At 39.8% G+C, this 14,940-nt stretch overlaps 1 protein-coding gene across 2 annotated transcripts in view; it reads right to left on the bottom strand.

Moving 5' to 3' along the window:
- C7H16orf70 (chromosome 7 C16orf70 homolog) overlaps window positions 1-14,940 on the bottom strand; it is a 214,550-nt gene that overhangs the window by 47,821 nt on the left and 151,789 nt on the right. For both annotated transcript variants that reach the window (XM_029608692.1, XM_029608693.1), the window contains exon 10: window positions 12,476-12,609. In XM_029608692.1, coding sequence (XP_029464552.1) covers window positions 12,476-12,609 — 134 coding nt within the window. The remainder of the gene's footprint in view (window positions 1-12,475; window positions 12,610-14,940) is intronic.

Genomic DNA, 14,940 nt, shown 5'->3' on the forward strand with positions numbered 1-14,940 from the left:
CCAAAATGAATGACAGTTTCAACAGTATCCTCGTAAAGAACGTGCAGGGTCAGATTACACGCATTGTAGTCCACAGGTCCAAAACTGATCAGGAGGGAAAGGGGGCTGAGGTATGTCTGCGGCAGGTTGATGTGCACGTGTCATGCTCGCTACGCACCCTGAATGATTATTTACTTGTAAGGCCTGTAGGTAGAGTGCATTGGTTAGTTCATGTGGATGACGTATGTCTAACAAGATGCCAATTTTCTGCATTTGTTTGGATGGTTTCGGTGCGACTTAGCTTCGACTTAAATGAAAATGGTACACATTCATTTAGGATTGAAGCAGTTGCCAGCACGGCGCAGGCAAGCTTAAATACTGCTACCATCCAAAGAATAGGGTGTTGAAAGTCATCTGCTGTCAATTTGTATGTCAGGCCTAAATTATGCAATGCAGCTATTAATTATTGACATTTCTATTCCAGGTTTGCCCCAGGGTCAAGGAACGTTCTGGATTTTGGACACTCCTTCATCCATTGGGCATCTAGGAGGGCATGGGAGAGGCCTTATGGCACATATTTGGGTATGGTCCTATATGGCGTACGGGTTTTGTGGATGGAAAGGCACGGCATGCAATGGGGCCAGTTACTACAAACTTTACATCACAAAATGGAAGCGCTGGCCAAACCAGACATCATCGTAGTGCACCTGGGAGGCAACGACCTGGGAAAGTATTTGTGCAGGCAGTTAACTGATATGATTAGGAAGCTTTAAAGACCTGGCTTTTTGAACAAGCCTATTCAGACAACCTAGAGAAAGGTCAATAATATCAAGAACCAAAAGTTGTCTTTATGTTTGTATCCCTTTTATATAGCTGTATCCTTTCCTACCTAGTGTAAGATTTTATAAACTTTAATGTATACCCCAAGTTTTTATGTTATCCTATGTAAACCATTGTGATGTATTTTCGAACAATGGTATACAAAATCTTTTAAATAAATAAATAAGGTCACTGTGGAGATCGCTGCTTAGGTACGTCCGGCATGATTGGTCAGGTATGACATAATACTGCGCATTAAATGGCAGGACCAGAAGTTATGGGGTAGGGGCCAGAAAGTGAATAGGCAGGTAGGGGTGTGGGTGCAAAAGCTGGGGGCTCCTTAGGTCAGGGTCCAGTGGGTAGATGAGCCATGTGTAAGCTGTTGTACAGACCGGATAAGGTACATTTATCCAACACTGGTCAGGACCTCTTTAAAAATGTCCTCCAGGCCACAGTGATTAGTGAGTGCGTGGTGGAGGGGCCTGAGACAAGTGATACACTGTCTCAGGCCTGTGGCAGTGGTACCCGAGCCAGTAGGCAGCCAGGGGGTGGGTGCAGAGGAATTGGGCAAACAACATGTCTTTCAAGGTGGTACTGGCAGTTGCAGCTGGGACATAACTAGCCCAGACGATGAAGCCCCTTGCTTGAATACCTGGCGGAGCGGGGGGGGGGGGGGGGGGATAACTTTAAGATAGCAGAGTATATTCAGTGGTGTGGCTATGCCACTGAATATACAACATTAGTTAGCTGGTTAAGTATATCCGGCTAACTAGCAGAGCCACATGGTGGCTGAATATGGATCTTATTAGATTTAAAACACACCTAATAAATTTAAAATCCCTTAAACTGAGAGACATTCACTCCATAACTTAAAACTTTAGCAACCCAATAAAATTAAGATGCAGACAGAAGTCCAGCATTGAAATGGGGCTATAAATTCTCTTCACTTATTACAAAGAACGCTCTCTTAGAAGTGAGTATTCTTTGTTATAAGTATCACTATATTTCCCCACTGCCCTCTGACACAAAAGACCATTAATGATCATTTCTGGTGGCTATATATTCTTTACACAGCATACCACATGAATGATTATCCACCTGTTAGTAAGAGGTTGTATATGTGCACCAGCTACAAAGAGCTCCAGACTCAGAGAACAAGTTGGATCTCTGGAGGCCAGATGGGCAGACCTGGAGGAGCTAAGGCAGATACGGAGGTATGCAGAGGAAACCTTCCAGGACATAGCAGAGTAGTTCCAACTCTAGTCAAGCAGCACCTTTGTTGTTTTGGAGAAGCAAGGTCACCCTGCTAGGAGGCCATTATTTTAGTGTGGCAGTAAGACATCCGATATTTAGGATCTTGCCTGCTGGTAATGCTTTATCCTCTCGAACAGAGGTTGTCTTTCCAGAGATTGTTGCAGTTGGTGATTCGATTAGGGATGAAGATAGCTGGTTGGCTGGTAGGCACAAGAATTGCTTGGTAACTTGCCTGCATGACACGAAGGTAGCGGACCTCACATGCCACTTAGAGAAGATGTTAGAGAGTGCTGGGGATAAGCTGGCTGTCATGCTACATGTAGATATCAAAGACATAGGAAGGAGCAGGAGAGAGAATCTGGAGGCCAAATTTAGGCTTGTAGGGAAATTAAATCCAGAATCTTCAGGGTTGCATTCTTAGAAATGCTTCATATTCCATGTGCAGGATCCCAGAGGTAAGCTGAGCTTCACAGTCTCAATGCATGGATGAGACACTGGCGCAAGGAAGAGGGTTTTAGTAATTGGGGAACATTCTGGGGAAGGGAGAGCCTATTCCAATGGGATGGGCTCCACTTTGTGAAGCCAGGCTGCTGATGTTAACTTTTAAAAAGGAGATAGAACAGCTTTTAAACAAGATCATGGGGGAAAGCAGAGAGTCATTCAGAAATGCTTGGTTCGAAGGGAGGTATCTTCCAAGGATACTTGTAAAACATGGAAATTAGAATATCACAGTAGAGATGTTGACGTTATAGCTGAAGTAGCAGAAAAGGATGTAGACGAACAGCACACAGATTTGAATGACTCCAGTAAGTTTAACTGTATATAAATTCCCTTTTCCCAATTTGCCAGTGGTGGCTAGATATTTTTGAAGTGCCTCTGGGAATCTGAATCTTACTAGGAGCTTCTCTCCACAGGGAATCATTGGTATGGTGTTCACAACAGCCCCATACCCTGGTGAGAACTCCATCTTTGTGCCTTTGGACAGCTGCTGTGAACACTGTGCTTGGAGGGTTGCTGTGGAGCAGTTGAATAAGTTTACTAATATTCTAGATGAGTTGCTTTGCTTTCTTAGGCTAGATATTTTTCTTTTATTCTTTGCTGGATTTCAGTAGCCACTACATTTAATTCATATAATTTTCCTTTGTGCTGGTTAAAATTCTGCTGCGTTTTAGTAGCACAGAGTTTAACTTTTCCTTTGGTTTTTTTCAATTTGACAGAAGTGGCTGGATATTGTTAAACTGAATTAATCTCACCCATTCTACCCCAGCTCCTTTCTACTCTACCCTTTCTTCATATATATACACTCTGTAATCTTGTGGTGGGCAGGCCTTTCCTATCTCTAAGGATCCTCACTGGCAGAAAAATGGTGGTTAATTTCTCATAGTTCACTAACCTCTTGTGTTTACGTTTATATGGAACTCCATCATATCTCTGTTTTTGTTGCTTAGGAATTTCTTATTTCAGTGTTTAAAAAAAACAAACAAAAAAAACTCCATGCATGCAGAAATCCAGTAGTGAAATTAAGGCTATCCAGTCTTTTGTGGTGAGTGCAATATGAATGATTATCTTCCTGTTGGGGAGATTTAGTACATGTGCACACCTGTGCAAAGAGCTCCTAACACTCAGGGAATGAATATGGTTTCTGGAAGCTAAAGTGGCTGATCTGGAGTAGATGAGAGAGACCGAGAAGTACACAGAGGAGATCTTTAGGGATATAAAGCAGTCCCATTCCATAATGGCAAGCTCTGTGCTTTGTCAGAGGAACAAGATCATGAAGAACTGAGGGAGACACAGGTTTATAGATGAGACCTTCAGGGATATAGTAGAGCTGTCCCATCTCCATTCTGGTAGCCCTTCTGCTCTTTTGGAGAAGAAAAGGACACCAGCATCTTTTAATGGCAAGAGGTTTTCCTGTAGCTGGAGCATGCCCTCCAGAAGTAATATCCTCTTGTTTTGAGAATGCATTTTCACAGCAGTGTGTCCAGCAGGACAGAAATAGGACCGTTATTGTTATTGGAGATTCAATCATTAGTAATATAAATAGCTGGTTGGGTGATGGCCCGGAGGATCACTTGGTAACTTGCCTGGGAGAGGAGCCAGCTATCATGGTTTATGTGGGTATCACTGATATAGGAAGATGCAGGAGGGAGGTTTTGAAGCTTAAATTTATTCTTATGTTGTAAACCAAAATCCAGAACCTCCAGGGTAGCATTTTTGGAAATGCTACCAGTTCTATGTGCAGAAGCCCAGAAGCAGACAGAACTCCAGAGTCTCAATGCGTGAATGAGACAATGGTGCAGGGAAGGCGGCTTTAAATTCATTAGGAACTGAGGAACGTTTTGGGAAAGGAAGAGCCTATTCAAGCATAATGGGTTTCACCTTCACCAAAGTGGAACCTGACCGCTGACAATTAAAAATGAAACAGAACAACTTTTAAGCTAAACTATGAGGGAAAGCTGACAGTTGGTTGGGAGCACATGGTCTGGAATGCAGATTCAACAAAGGTTACCTTTAAACAAGAGAAAATAGATCATAATAATTATGAGTTAGTGAGCAAAACAGATTCCAAATTATCTGAATCTTCTACTTGTAAGAGGGGCATGAAAAAGAAAACTTCGAGATGTCTGTAGGCAAATGCCAGAAGTCTGAGAAATAAGAATTAGAATACATGCCACTAGAGGAAGAAACTGATAAGCATTTCAGCAACCTGGTAGAATCTAGTGCCATAGAAACGATGGCAGATAAAGACCAAATGATCCATCCAGTCTGCCCAGCAAGTTGCTTATAGTTTTAACTGCCGCTCCATGCAGGTTACCCCTATGCCTTCTATTACGGGAAATAATTGCTGCTCCACGCAGGTTACCCCATATCTTTTGTTAGGGAAAAACGACAACCAGTGGGACATGGTGCTACAAAGGTACAAAATATATCGAAATGACAGAGCAGAAAGTGGTGGTGGTGGTATGGCACTATATGTCAAGTATTCCATAGAATCAAGCAAAACAGATTCTGCAAGAAAAACTGCAACCTGGAATCTTTATTGATAGAAATTCCAAACACGATGAGGAATATAGCACTGGGGGTTTACTACCACCCACCCAATCAGGATGATGAAACAGAATGAAATGCTAGGAGAGATTAGACAGGCTCAGTGTGAAAATATAATAATAATGGGATACTAATTCTCCTAACATTGACTGGGTAAATGTCTCATCCAGGAATGACAAGCAGATTAAGTTTCTGAATACCATCAATGACTGCTTCACGAAGCAATTAGTCTTAGAACCAACAAGAAAGGGGGTACTTTAGATCTAGTTCTCACTGGAATGAGGGATCTAGAGCAACAGGTAGCAGTGATAGGGCTCCTTGACAATAGTGATCATGGTGCAATCAAATCTGAGATAGTCACTGGAGCAAAAAAACCATAAAACTACCACAACAACTTATAACTTTAAAAGAGGGAACTATGATAAGATGAGAAAAATAGTTAGAAGATAATTAAATGGAGTAGTAACAATGGTTAAATATCTTCAAGAGGCATGGAAACTATTAAAAACACTATTTTAGAGGCCCAGACAAAATGCATTTCACAAATTAAGAAAGGTCAAAAGGAAAAAACAAGCACTCACCAGCATGGTTAAATAGTGGTGTAAAAGAGGCTATCAAAGACAAAAAAAAGCATCCTTTAAAAAATGAAAAACAGGGCTTAATGAGGAAAATAAAAAGGCATATAAGCACTGCCAAATTAGATGTAAACACTGATAAAGCAGGCCAAGAGGGAACTTGAGGATACACTTGCTAAAGAGGCAAAAACTAATAAAAAGCTTTTTAAATTTATTTATTTATTTTAAGTTTTTTTTTATACCAATTTTCCTGCATAAAATGCATATCAAACCGGTTTACAATGAAACAGAATGAGCAGGAAGTAAAATTCCTTAGTCTAATACATTTAAACGTCAATAATGAAATAATTTTAAACAAAGCAAAAAGCTAAATAACATTAATAAAAGTTAAATTATTAACATAAACATAAATATAATTATATTAGAAGGAGCACAAAGGTTAGCATGAAGGGGAGCACAAAGGGGAAAACCCTTTTGTCACGCCCGGCACGCGATGCATTAGAAACAAAAAAGAAATACAAGGGAATCAGTTTGGCCATTAGACAATTGGTGGTAAAAGGGGTGCTAAGAGAGGATAAGACCATAGTAGAAAAATTAAATGAATTTATCATTTTTATCTTTACTGATGAAGATAGGGCAATACACTCAACTGAACTGGGTTTTTTTTATATTTTATTTTTATTGAATTTCCATATATTACAATAGTGTTCACTATTCAGAAAAATTTAGACTTCATATATACTCTGAAATATTACAAGTATTTATACTCATACTATTATAAAGAAATACAGTCCAAAACTATAATAAGAATATTGGGAGACCAAGAAAATCAAAAGAAGAGCAGAACAAAAGAAACATCTAACAATTAAATTGCTGCAGTGGTATCCATACTCAGTTACTTTTAATAGCCAACCTCCGAACAGAAATATTTATGAATGAGTGTCCAGAAAGAGATGTAATTGTTCCGGTTCGGTGAATATGTCTCTCAAATTTTGATGTATAATCAAACATTTTGAAGGAAAACGACGATGATATTTAGCATTTCTTGATATAACTTCATTCCGCATGTCCAGGAATTTTTTTCTTCTTTCCTGGGTAACTTTCGTAATATCAGGAAAGACATGGACTTGTTGCCCATAAAATTCTTGCTTTTGATTTTGGAAAGCTAATCTTAATACAGAATCTCTCTCAGAGATAAAAGTAAATGTAACCAAGCGTGTGGCTCTAGTATCAATTATTATTTCCTGTAACATTTCCAAAATTGCAGTCAGATTTACCAGAGATTCGTTCAGTTGATTTTGTAAATCATTCTTTCCCTCTTTACTGGACGGTATGTAAAATATTCTTGAAATCGCTGGAATAGCTTGCTCGGGAAATTTAAGAACATTGACTAAGTAACTTTTGAACAAGTCCCTTGGTGTAACCATTCTTTGCTTTGGAAAATTTAATATTCTTAAGTTTGCTCTCCTTAATTCGTTTTCCACAACCTCCAATTTCTTATTATACATATTCTCCGATTTAATCAAACTATTTTGAACTTCCTTCTTCTTGTCAATTTTGACTTCCATTTCTTTTATGGATGTTTCAACAGCAATTATTTTCTTACCCATGCACTGCACTTTATTCATACTTTCTTTAACCGCAGAGGTCAACACGTTTATAGAATTGTTCATTGAGGTAAGAACATTCCAAATTTCCTCCAAGGCAATCTTAGGAGGTCTCAGTAAAGGTTGGTTACATATTACCTCAATCTCTGGTTCTCTCATTCCCGTCTCTGTCGGGCCTTTCCCTCCGTCATGGCCAAGCTGTTCCTCTCCCTTCGATCCCATGGAGCTCTCAAACTCTGAGCTCACCGAAGTTAACAGATCTCCTCCGCTCCTTCTCAGGGCATCGTGGTCATCTGAGGTTGTTCTCCTTAACAGCTCTCCCACTCTGTCCTCTGTTGTTCTCGGGGACCCATACGGAGGATTAGGAACCGTTGGCGCGCCGGGGCTCAGGGATGTTTCCTCTACCATGACGATTGGCGTCTGCCCTACGCAGATTCCTCCCGCGGCTCCTCCCTCCGGCTGATTCTGAGTGTGTCCCGCTAACATCAAGTCGATCTTCGGTTGTCGGTGATCAAGAATAGGTGAAGAAGTAACATTTTCTCTTATTCTTGCTTTCCTTTTTGTATGTGGCATGTTGACTTGAAATAGTAAAGAATTTGTAAGGAAATAAGCAAGATTCAAAAACCTTGGGGGAGACAAAGAAGCTAGCGTGTATTCCATGCAGCGGCCATCTTGGTCTCCCATACAACTGAACTGTTTTTACTAGGTGATGACCCAGAAGAACTGAATCATAAATCTGGAAGGTTGAAAGGGCAAATTGACAAATTAAATAGTAGTAAATCACTGGAATCTGATAACATTCACCCCAGAATTCTAAAGAAACTCAAATATGAAATTGCAGACTTATAACTGCCAATCTGTAATTTATCACTTAGATCTACCACTATAACTGAGGTCTAGAGGGTAGAAATGTAATGCCAATTTTCAAAAAGGGCTCCAGAGGCAACTACAGGCCAGTACTTGGTAAAACTGTAGAAACAATAATTATAAACAAAATCAGTAGTCATATGGATAAGCATGTTTTAATAGTAAAGAGCCAGCGTAGATTTAGGTTAGTTATGCATGACTTACCTTTCCTATTAGAATTCTTTTAATGTGTAAACAAGCATGTGGCTAAAAGAGTTTGATTTCCAGAAAGTGTTTGACAGAATCCCTCATAAGAGACTCCTCAATAAACTAAAAAGCTATAGGATAGGAGGTATTGTTTCAATACTGATTAGTAACTGGTTAAAAAACAAGAAACAAAATAGAACTAAATGGTCAGGTCTCCCAGTGGAGAAAAGTGAATGGTGGAGTGCCCTGAGGATCAGTGCTGTTCAATTTATTTATTATTGATCCAGAAAGGGGAGCAATGAGAAAAGTGATCAAATTTGCAAATGGCACAAAAATATTAAGGGTAGATAAAAACAGGCAGATTTTGAGGAACTATAGAAAGACCTTGTGAGACTGCAGAACTGGGCATCTAAATAGAAGATGAAATCTAATGTGGACAAATACATAGTAATACACATAGTCTTGTCAACAGTATGTTGAAATCCTCAGTTCAGTGCGCAGCTTCTGCTCTAGTTCCTGCATCTATGAATCCAGTTATAGCTGTCTCTACGGGTCCAGTTCCAGCAACCATGATTTCAGCTCTAGCTGTCTCTATAGATCCAGTGTCTGTTTCTGCACTGGTGAAAGCCAGCTCCAGATGTCAATACAGCTGAGGTGCCCATTTCTGCACTGGTGAATCCAGAGCTAGTACAGTTCCATCCTTGCACCAATGAAGTCAGCACCAGCTGTCTCTCTAGCTCCAGTACCTGTTTCCACATTGATGAAGTCAGTGTCAGCTCTCTATATAATTCCAGTTCTTGCTCCAGTTGCCCCAGAGACTGCAACTGCTCCTGGTCTTACTCCAGCTTCAGACCCTAGGCCAGAGTCTGTTCCTGATTCCAGCTTGGCAAAGTCTGTCTCCATGTCTGTTCTGGACTGTACCTCTGAGTTTGGTTTGGGACCCTAAAGATCTTTGCAGGTGTCCAGAGTCCACCCATTGGAAGGGGGGCATTCTGTCAAGGTCGCCAGCATTTGAATCCATGGCCCTAGGAATTGCAGGCTGTAAACCTGTTGCTGAGCTAGAGAGGCTGCTGGCTCTCCAATGAGTCCTAGCATTTTTATTCTCTATACCAGGGAGAGCTAGACAACTCTGCAGCAATCTAACTGGACCAATCACTGGATGTGCCCCAAACTGAGACCAACATATAAGGCACTCCCAGAAAGAAAACTGTTGCTGGTTCAACAACCTTCTTAGCATCACCTCGTGGAAGCTCTGTTCATTTGCCTTCTGATCCTTACCTTGTTCCAGTATTCCTGCCTTGTAATCTAGTTCCTGTGCTCTTGCTTCACACTTCTCTCCTGGCTCCTGTTCAGCCCCCTTGGCTCCACCACCACAGCTTGGGCCTAGCCTCTCCAGGTATGCACCTTCCATCCGGGGTGGCTCTTGATAACCAAGCCTCGATATCCCTGACACATTACCTTCAATCTATCAGGCAATCAATTTCTAATCCAGTCCACCAACCTGGGACCCATTTCTTAGGCTACACATTTTATACATGGGCCTCCTATGCAGTATAGTATCAAAAGCTTTGCTAAGATCCAAATAAACCACATGCAGTACATGTCCTTGATCTAATTCTTTAGTCACCTAACCAAAAAAAAAAAAATCAGATTTGTTTGACAACATCTTCCTATAGTAAAACCATGATGCCTTATATCCTGCATCACCTTTTTAGGCACAGTCTCCATTAATTTTTCCCCTGAGGTAAGGCTTACCTCTGTTATCACTTTTGTGACGAAGAACCACAGCTGCAATTTTCCAATCTTGTGGCACCAAGGATCTATTGAACAGAGCCTTCAGCAGATCTATAAGAACCTCTCTAAATTCTCCTAGTATGTATCTCATCTGGCCCCATGACTTTATCTACTTTTATTTTAGCTGGTTCCACACAAACACACTTTTCCATAAATGGTGCGTTATCACACTTATTCCCATAAGTACCTTTGCTAACCAGAGGTCCTTCTCTGAGGTCTTCTTTAGTGAACGACAAACAGAAGTATTTGCTCAGCATTTCTTCTTTTTCCTTGTCTTTCCTCACATTGCTCATCACCTTTCAATCTTACAATTCCACCTCTGGCATTTCTCCCTTCCCTGACATATCTAAAAAATGTTTTGTCACCTCACTTTACCTCTTTAGCAATCTTTTCTTCCACTCATGATCTTGCCACCCTGATTTCTTTCCTTGTGTCTTTCAGCTTTACCGTATATTTTTTTCTGTATTCATCTTTTTTAGATCCTTTGTACTTTTTGAATGCTTACGTATTTGCCTTAATTTTTTCATCCACCTCTTTGAAGAACCATATTAGTGCCCTTTTCCTCTTACTTTTATCTGCTTTGCATACATAAAGATCTATTGCAATTATAGCTCCTTTTAGTTAAGCCCACTGTTCATCCACTTCACCTAAGCATGCCAGCTCCTCCTCAAGATACTTCCCTATTTACTAAAGTCAGTACTTTTGAAATCCAGGAATTGAACTTCCTGGAACTTCTCTCCACCTTGGCCACCATATCAAATCATACAGTCTACAATCATTGGTGCTCGGATGGACACCTATCAGGATGTTATAGACACTGAATCAATTTGCTTCTCTCCTTATGGGTTCCACTACCAATGGTTTGAGCAGAGCCCCTTGAATAGCATCCATGATCTTTCTACTACTTAAGGATTCTACTGATGGGATACTCCAAGATTTATTCTTCTTTGACATGGTATTGCAATGGTGGAAACCTGACTTTGATGCTATTACAGGTCAAAAATTCCTGCAGCGACATCACTTCAAATTCATATATAGAGCTACAATCCTGTAGTGACATGAGAAGTCAGGCTTTACTAACAGTAGTACTAGAGTCCGTTACAAACGCAACATAACATTTAATGTTGTACTGATGCTATACAATTCAATGAAATATTTAAAGTAATTTAAAAAGCCAGATTAGATTCTATTCCCTACTCTACCAAGAGAAAGACTTTTAATATCAATAGCACACACTGAGCCAGGTACTGTATACAAAGGGTTTTTCTCCTATTTTGTATCTATATGAAAAATATTCAGCAAATATGTCCCCTCACCCCCTATGAACAAAGAATGGCCCTGCTGGTCCAGTGAACCGCCCCACCCCCCAGACCCCTCCCTTTACAACAAAAACAGATTCCTAGTGGTCTAGTGGATCCTGATGCCCACCCCAACCATCAATTTGTGGTGCAGTGTGGGACCACTAGGTGAGGGAGTTCTGGAGTGGAGTCAAGCCCCACTAGACCACCAGAGATCTGTTTTTGTGTATGGGGGTCAGGGGAGGTAGGACAGACACTGGATCACAGGACCATTCTTTTTACAAAGGGGGGGGAGGTCTGGGGAATTCTGGTCTCTCAGTGCCAGGTTTTTTGCAAAAGGGCAGGGGTGGGGGTGGGGCATCACTGCAGGTATCATTTTTTTTTTTTTTTTTTTAAACAAGCTGCCTCCAAGGACAACAAGGGAGGTGAAGCAGGAGGTCTATGCAGACCTACGGGGATTTTTACAAATTTAGTGGAGAGGGAGGCATTCTCGGCCTCTTTAAGAGATAGCAGCCTCTCAGTCCCAGGGCTGCCATCGTGCGTTGCTTGGAGACCTCTCCCTGCCCAGGTATTTTTCCCCATGGGAAAATACTGCAAGTCACATGATTTTCCCATGAGGAAAAATACCATCAGATTCACTAAGTGGCAGGGTGATTCACCAAACCTCTGGGTCATTTTCTGCAGCTTGATAAATACTGCGGTATTTTCCCCTCAAGGAAAAATAATGTGGCTTAGTGAATTATCCTCTAAAATCTTTGGAGGTAATTTTAAAAGGAGTTACACGTGTAAATGTAAAATACTACCCCAATAATTTTTAAAAGCCATTTACGCGTGTAAAGTGCACTTATACATGAATATCCTATGGACAAGTCAATGGCTTATATTATAGCAATTTTCAAAACTTCACTTACACAGGTAAAGTGCATTTACATGTGTAAACCCCAATTTTAAGCATGTAAATGCTTTTTAAAATGAGGCTCTTTATTTTTCACAAGAACAAAAAAAAAAAAAAAAAAAGATATTTATACCTAAATACAGACTTTCCTACCTTATCTTCCGATTTGTAGAAAACTTTGTGTGGAGAACCTAACATGCTTAGCACATCCTGGCACGAATCACCGAAGTATACACAGCGTTCAGATACCCGCATTTTAGTATCTGCCAGCACCCCTGGGCCAGAGCCTGAAAGAAGTGAAAGCATAGGATGTTATAACTTAGATCTAAGAAGTCTTCTGCACAACCCATCACATTAGCTTCTCTTTGACCAAAATCGGTTTAGTAAAGCCCCAAACCTCTGAGCTACTTTAATTCTGTCAATATAAGTATATAGTATTACATTCTGATCTAATATCATCAATTTATAGTATCTCTTGTCCCATTTTATGTTTATTTTTAGCAGTTTCCAAACTATTGCAGTGGTCAGATTGTTTACATTTTGTTTGCAGGTGTGACATGCAGCACAGTCTGCCTCTAGGTATTATAGATCAGTTTTGGAGGTCACAACCCCCAAGGATTGAAAGTACGTCCATCAAAGAAAACACTCAATGCATTTAAAAATTACAATTATTGTAAATTTTACTGATGAAAAAATGATTCCTAACCCTAAGCTGAGATGTCCCCATTAGTGGGATGAAGGATGCTTTAAAAAGATAAAGACTTATGTCTAAATCTCCACTCAAAGGGGTTGTTCCACTTTGTAATACAAAATATCCATTCAACCCCCTTTTATCCCAATTTATTCACACAAATGTACTTTTATGAGATCCCGATTTTTTTCTTTTTATTTTACTATGTATTTTATTATATTCACCTCACCACTTCGTGATTTTATTCTTTTTCTAAAAAAATTTTAAAGATGGAGGTGGATGTCTCATTCAATGACTCACTCAATTAACTTCAAATCCATTAAAAGTTAATGTTGGTCCAAATCATATACTGTAATCATTTACATTCCACCCTACCATCCTATTTTTTTTATTCAAAAATCTAAAACATTTAGGGAATTGGTTTTGCATGACATAGAGGAGATGGAACGGAAACAGATACCAAGATATCACAATTTGTCTAATAAAGCTCGCACAGCATTATCAGCGTTGGCAAAAGAACAGCAAGTGATTATTAAGCCTGTGGATAAGGGTGGTGCGATAGTGCTACAAGATCGGGAGGTGTATATAAAGAATATGTTGGCACATTTACAGGATACTAAATATTATAGTTTGATGGAACAAAACCCTACCAAGATGTTATTACAGCAAATTAAGGAACTTGTGAATGGAGTGAAGTTCTTAACAACAAAGGAGAAAAAAATATTTAGTAAGAGAACATCCTAGCACTCCTATAATATATTCAGTGCCTAAAATTCATAAAAATATACAAAATCCCCCTATTAGGCCAATAGTGTCATTAAGGAATTCTGTACTTGAGCCACTAGCCACATTTGTGGACATTTTCTTACAACCAATAGTCAAGCGAGCTCCATCTTACTTAAAGGACACAAGTCATTTTTTGAAAAAATTACAAACCATTGAAACATGGAATGAGGAATGGACTTTGGTTACGCTGGATGTACAGTCGCTCTACACACAGATCCCTCAGGAAGAAGCATGGGAAATAGTATCCAGTAAACTTAGAGACGATTGGCAAATACAACGTATTCCAGTGGAATTTATTATCCAATTATTGAAATTGGTACTATGCAGTAATTTTTTCTTATTCGATGAGAACTTTTATCATCAAAACCATGGCATAGCGATGGGGTCAGCAGTAGCCCCTTCTGTGGCAAACATTTACGTTGCACAGTTTGAGCAAATGCATGTATACAAATCTAAATGGTGGGAGAAGATAAGCTGTTGGAGTCGTTTTATAGATGATATATTTTCGTCTGGAAAACATCAAAAGAGGAATTATTTCAATTCATTCACTGGATGAACTCATTAAATCCTAGTTTGAAATTTACATGCGATGCAAGTGGGGAATCAATTGCATATCTTGATGTGCGGATCGTTGTGAGTGAGGGGAGAATTGCCACCACCATAAATCGGAAGCCGACAGATCGAAACAATTTATTAAAATATCACAGTCATCATCAGTCTTCTTTCAAAAGAGGCTCGCCGGTAAGTCAATTTTTTCATATAAAACGTATATGCTCGACATCTACAGAGTTTGAGATTCAAGCCGGCATTCTGTCAGAATATTTTAAAGCTCGGGGATATCCAAAATCAGTGATCAAAAAAGCGTACAAAAGAGCAAAGTACACTGATAGAAAACAATTGTTGGAATATCGGCAAAGAAGAGAAGAAGACAGATTGACATGTGTATTGGGACACAGTACGGCTACGGCAACGATAGCAGAATCGATACGACGTCATTGGCATATACTGACATTACATGATATATTTAAGGAAATGCCTTTAATTGTAACATCTCGGGGGTCGAATATTAGGGATAAAGTAGTACATACCCATATAGACAAACGAAACACAACATTTAAGGGCATACATAAAAAATGCCGTA

This window comes from Rhinatrema bivittatum, chromosome 7 (genome assembly GCF_901001135.1).
Source record: "Rhinatrema bivittatum chromosome 7, aRhiBiv1.1, whole genome shotgun sequence".
Taxonomy (NCBI): domain Eukaryota; kingdom Metazoa; phylum Chordata; class Amphibia; order Gymnophiona; family Rhinatrematidae; genus Rhinatrema; species Rhinatrema bivittatum.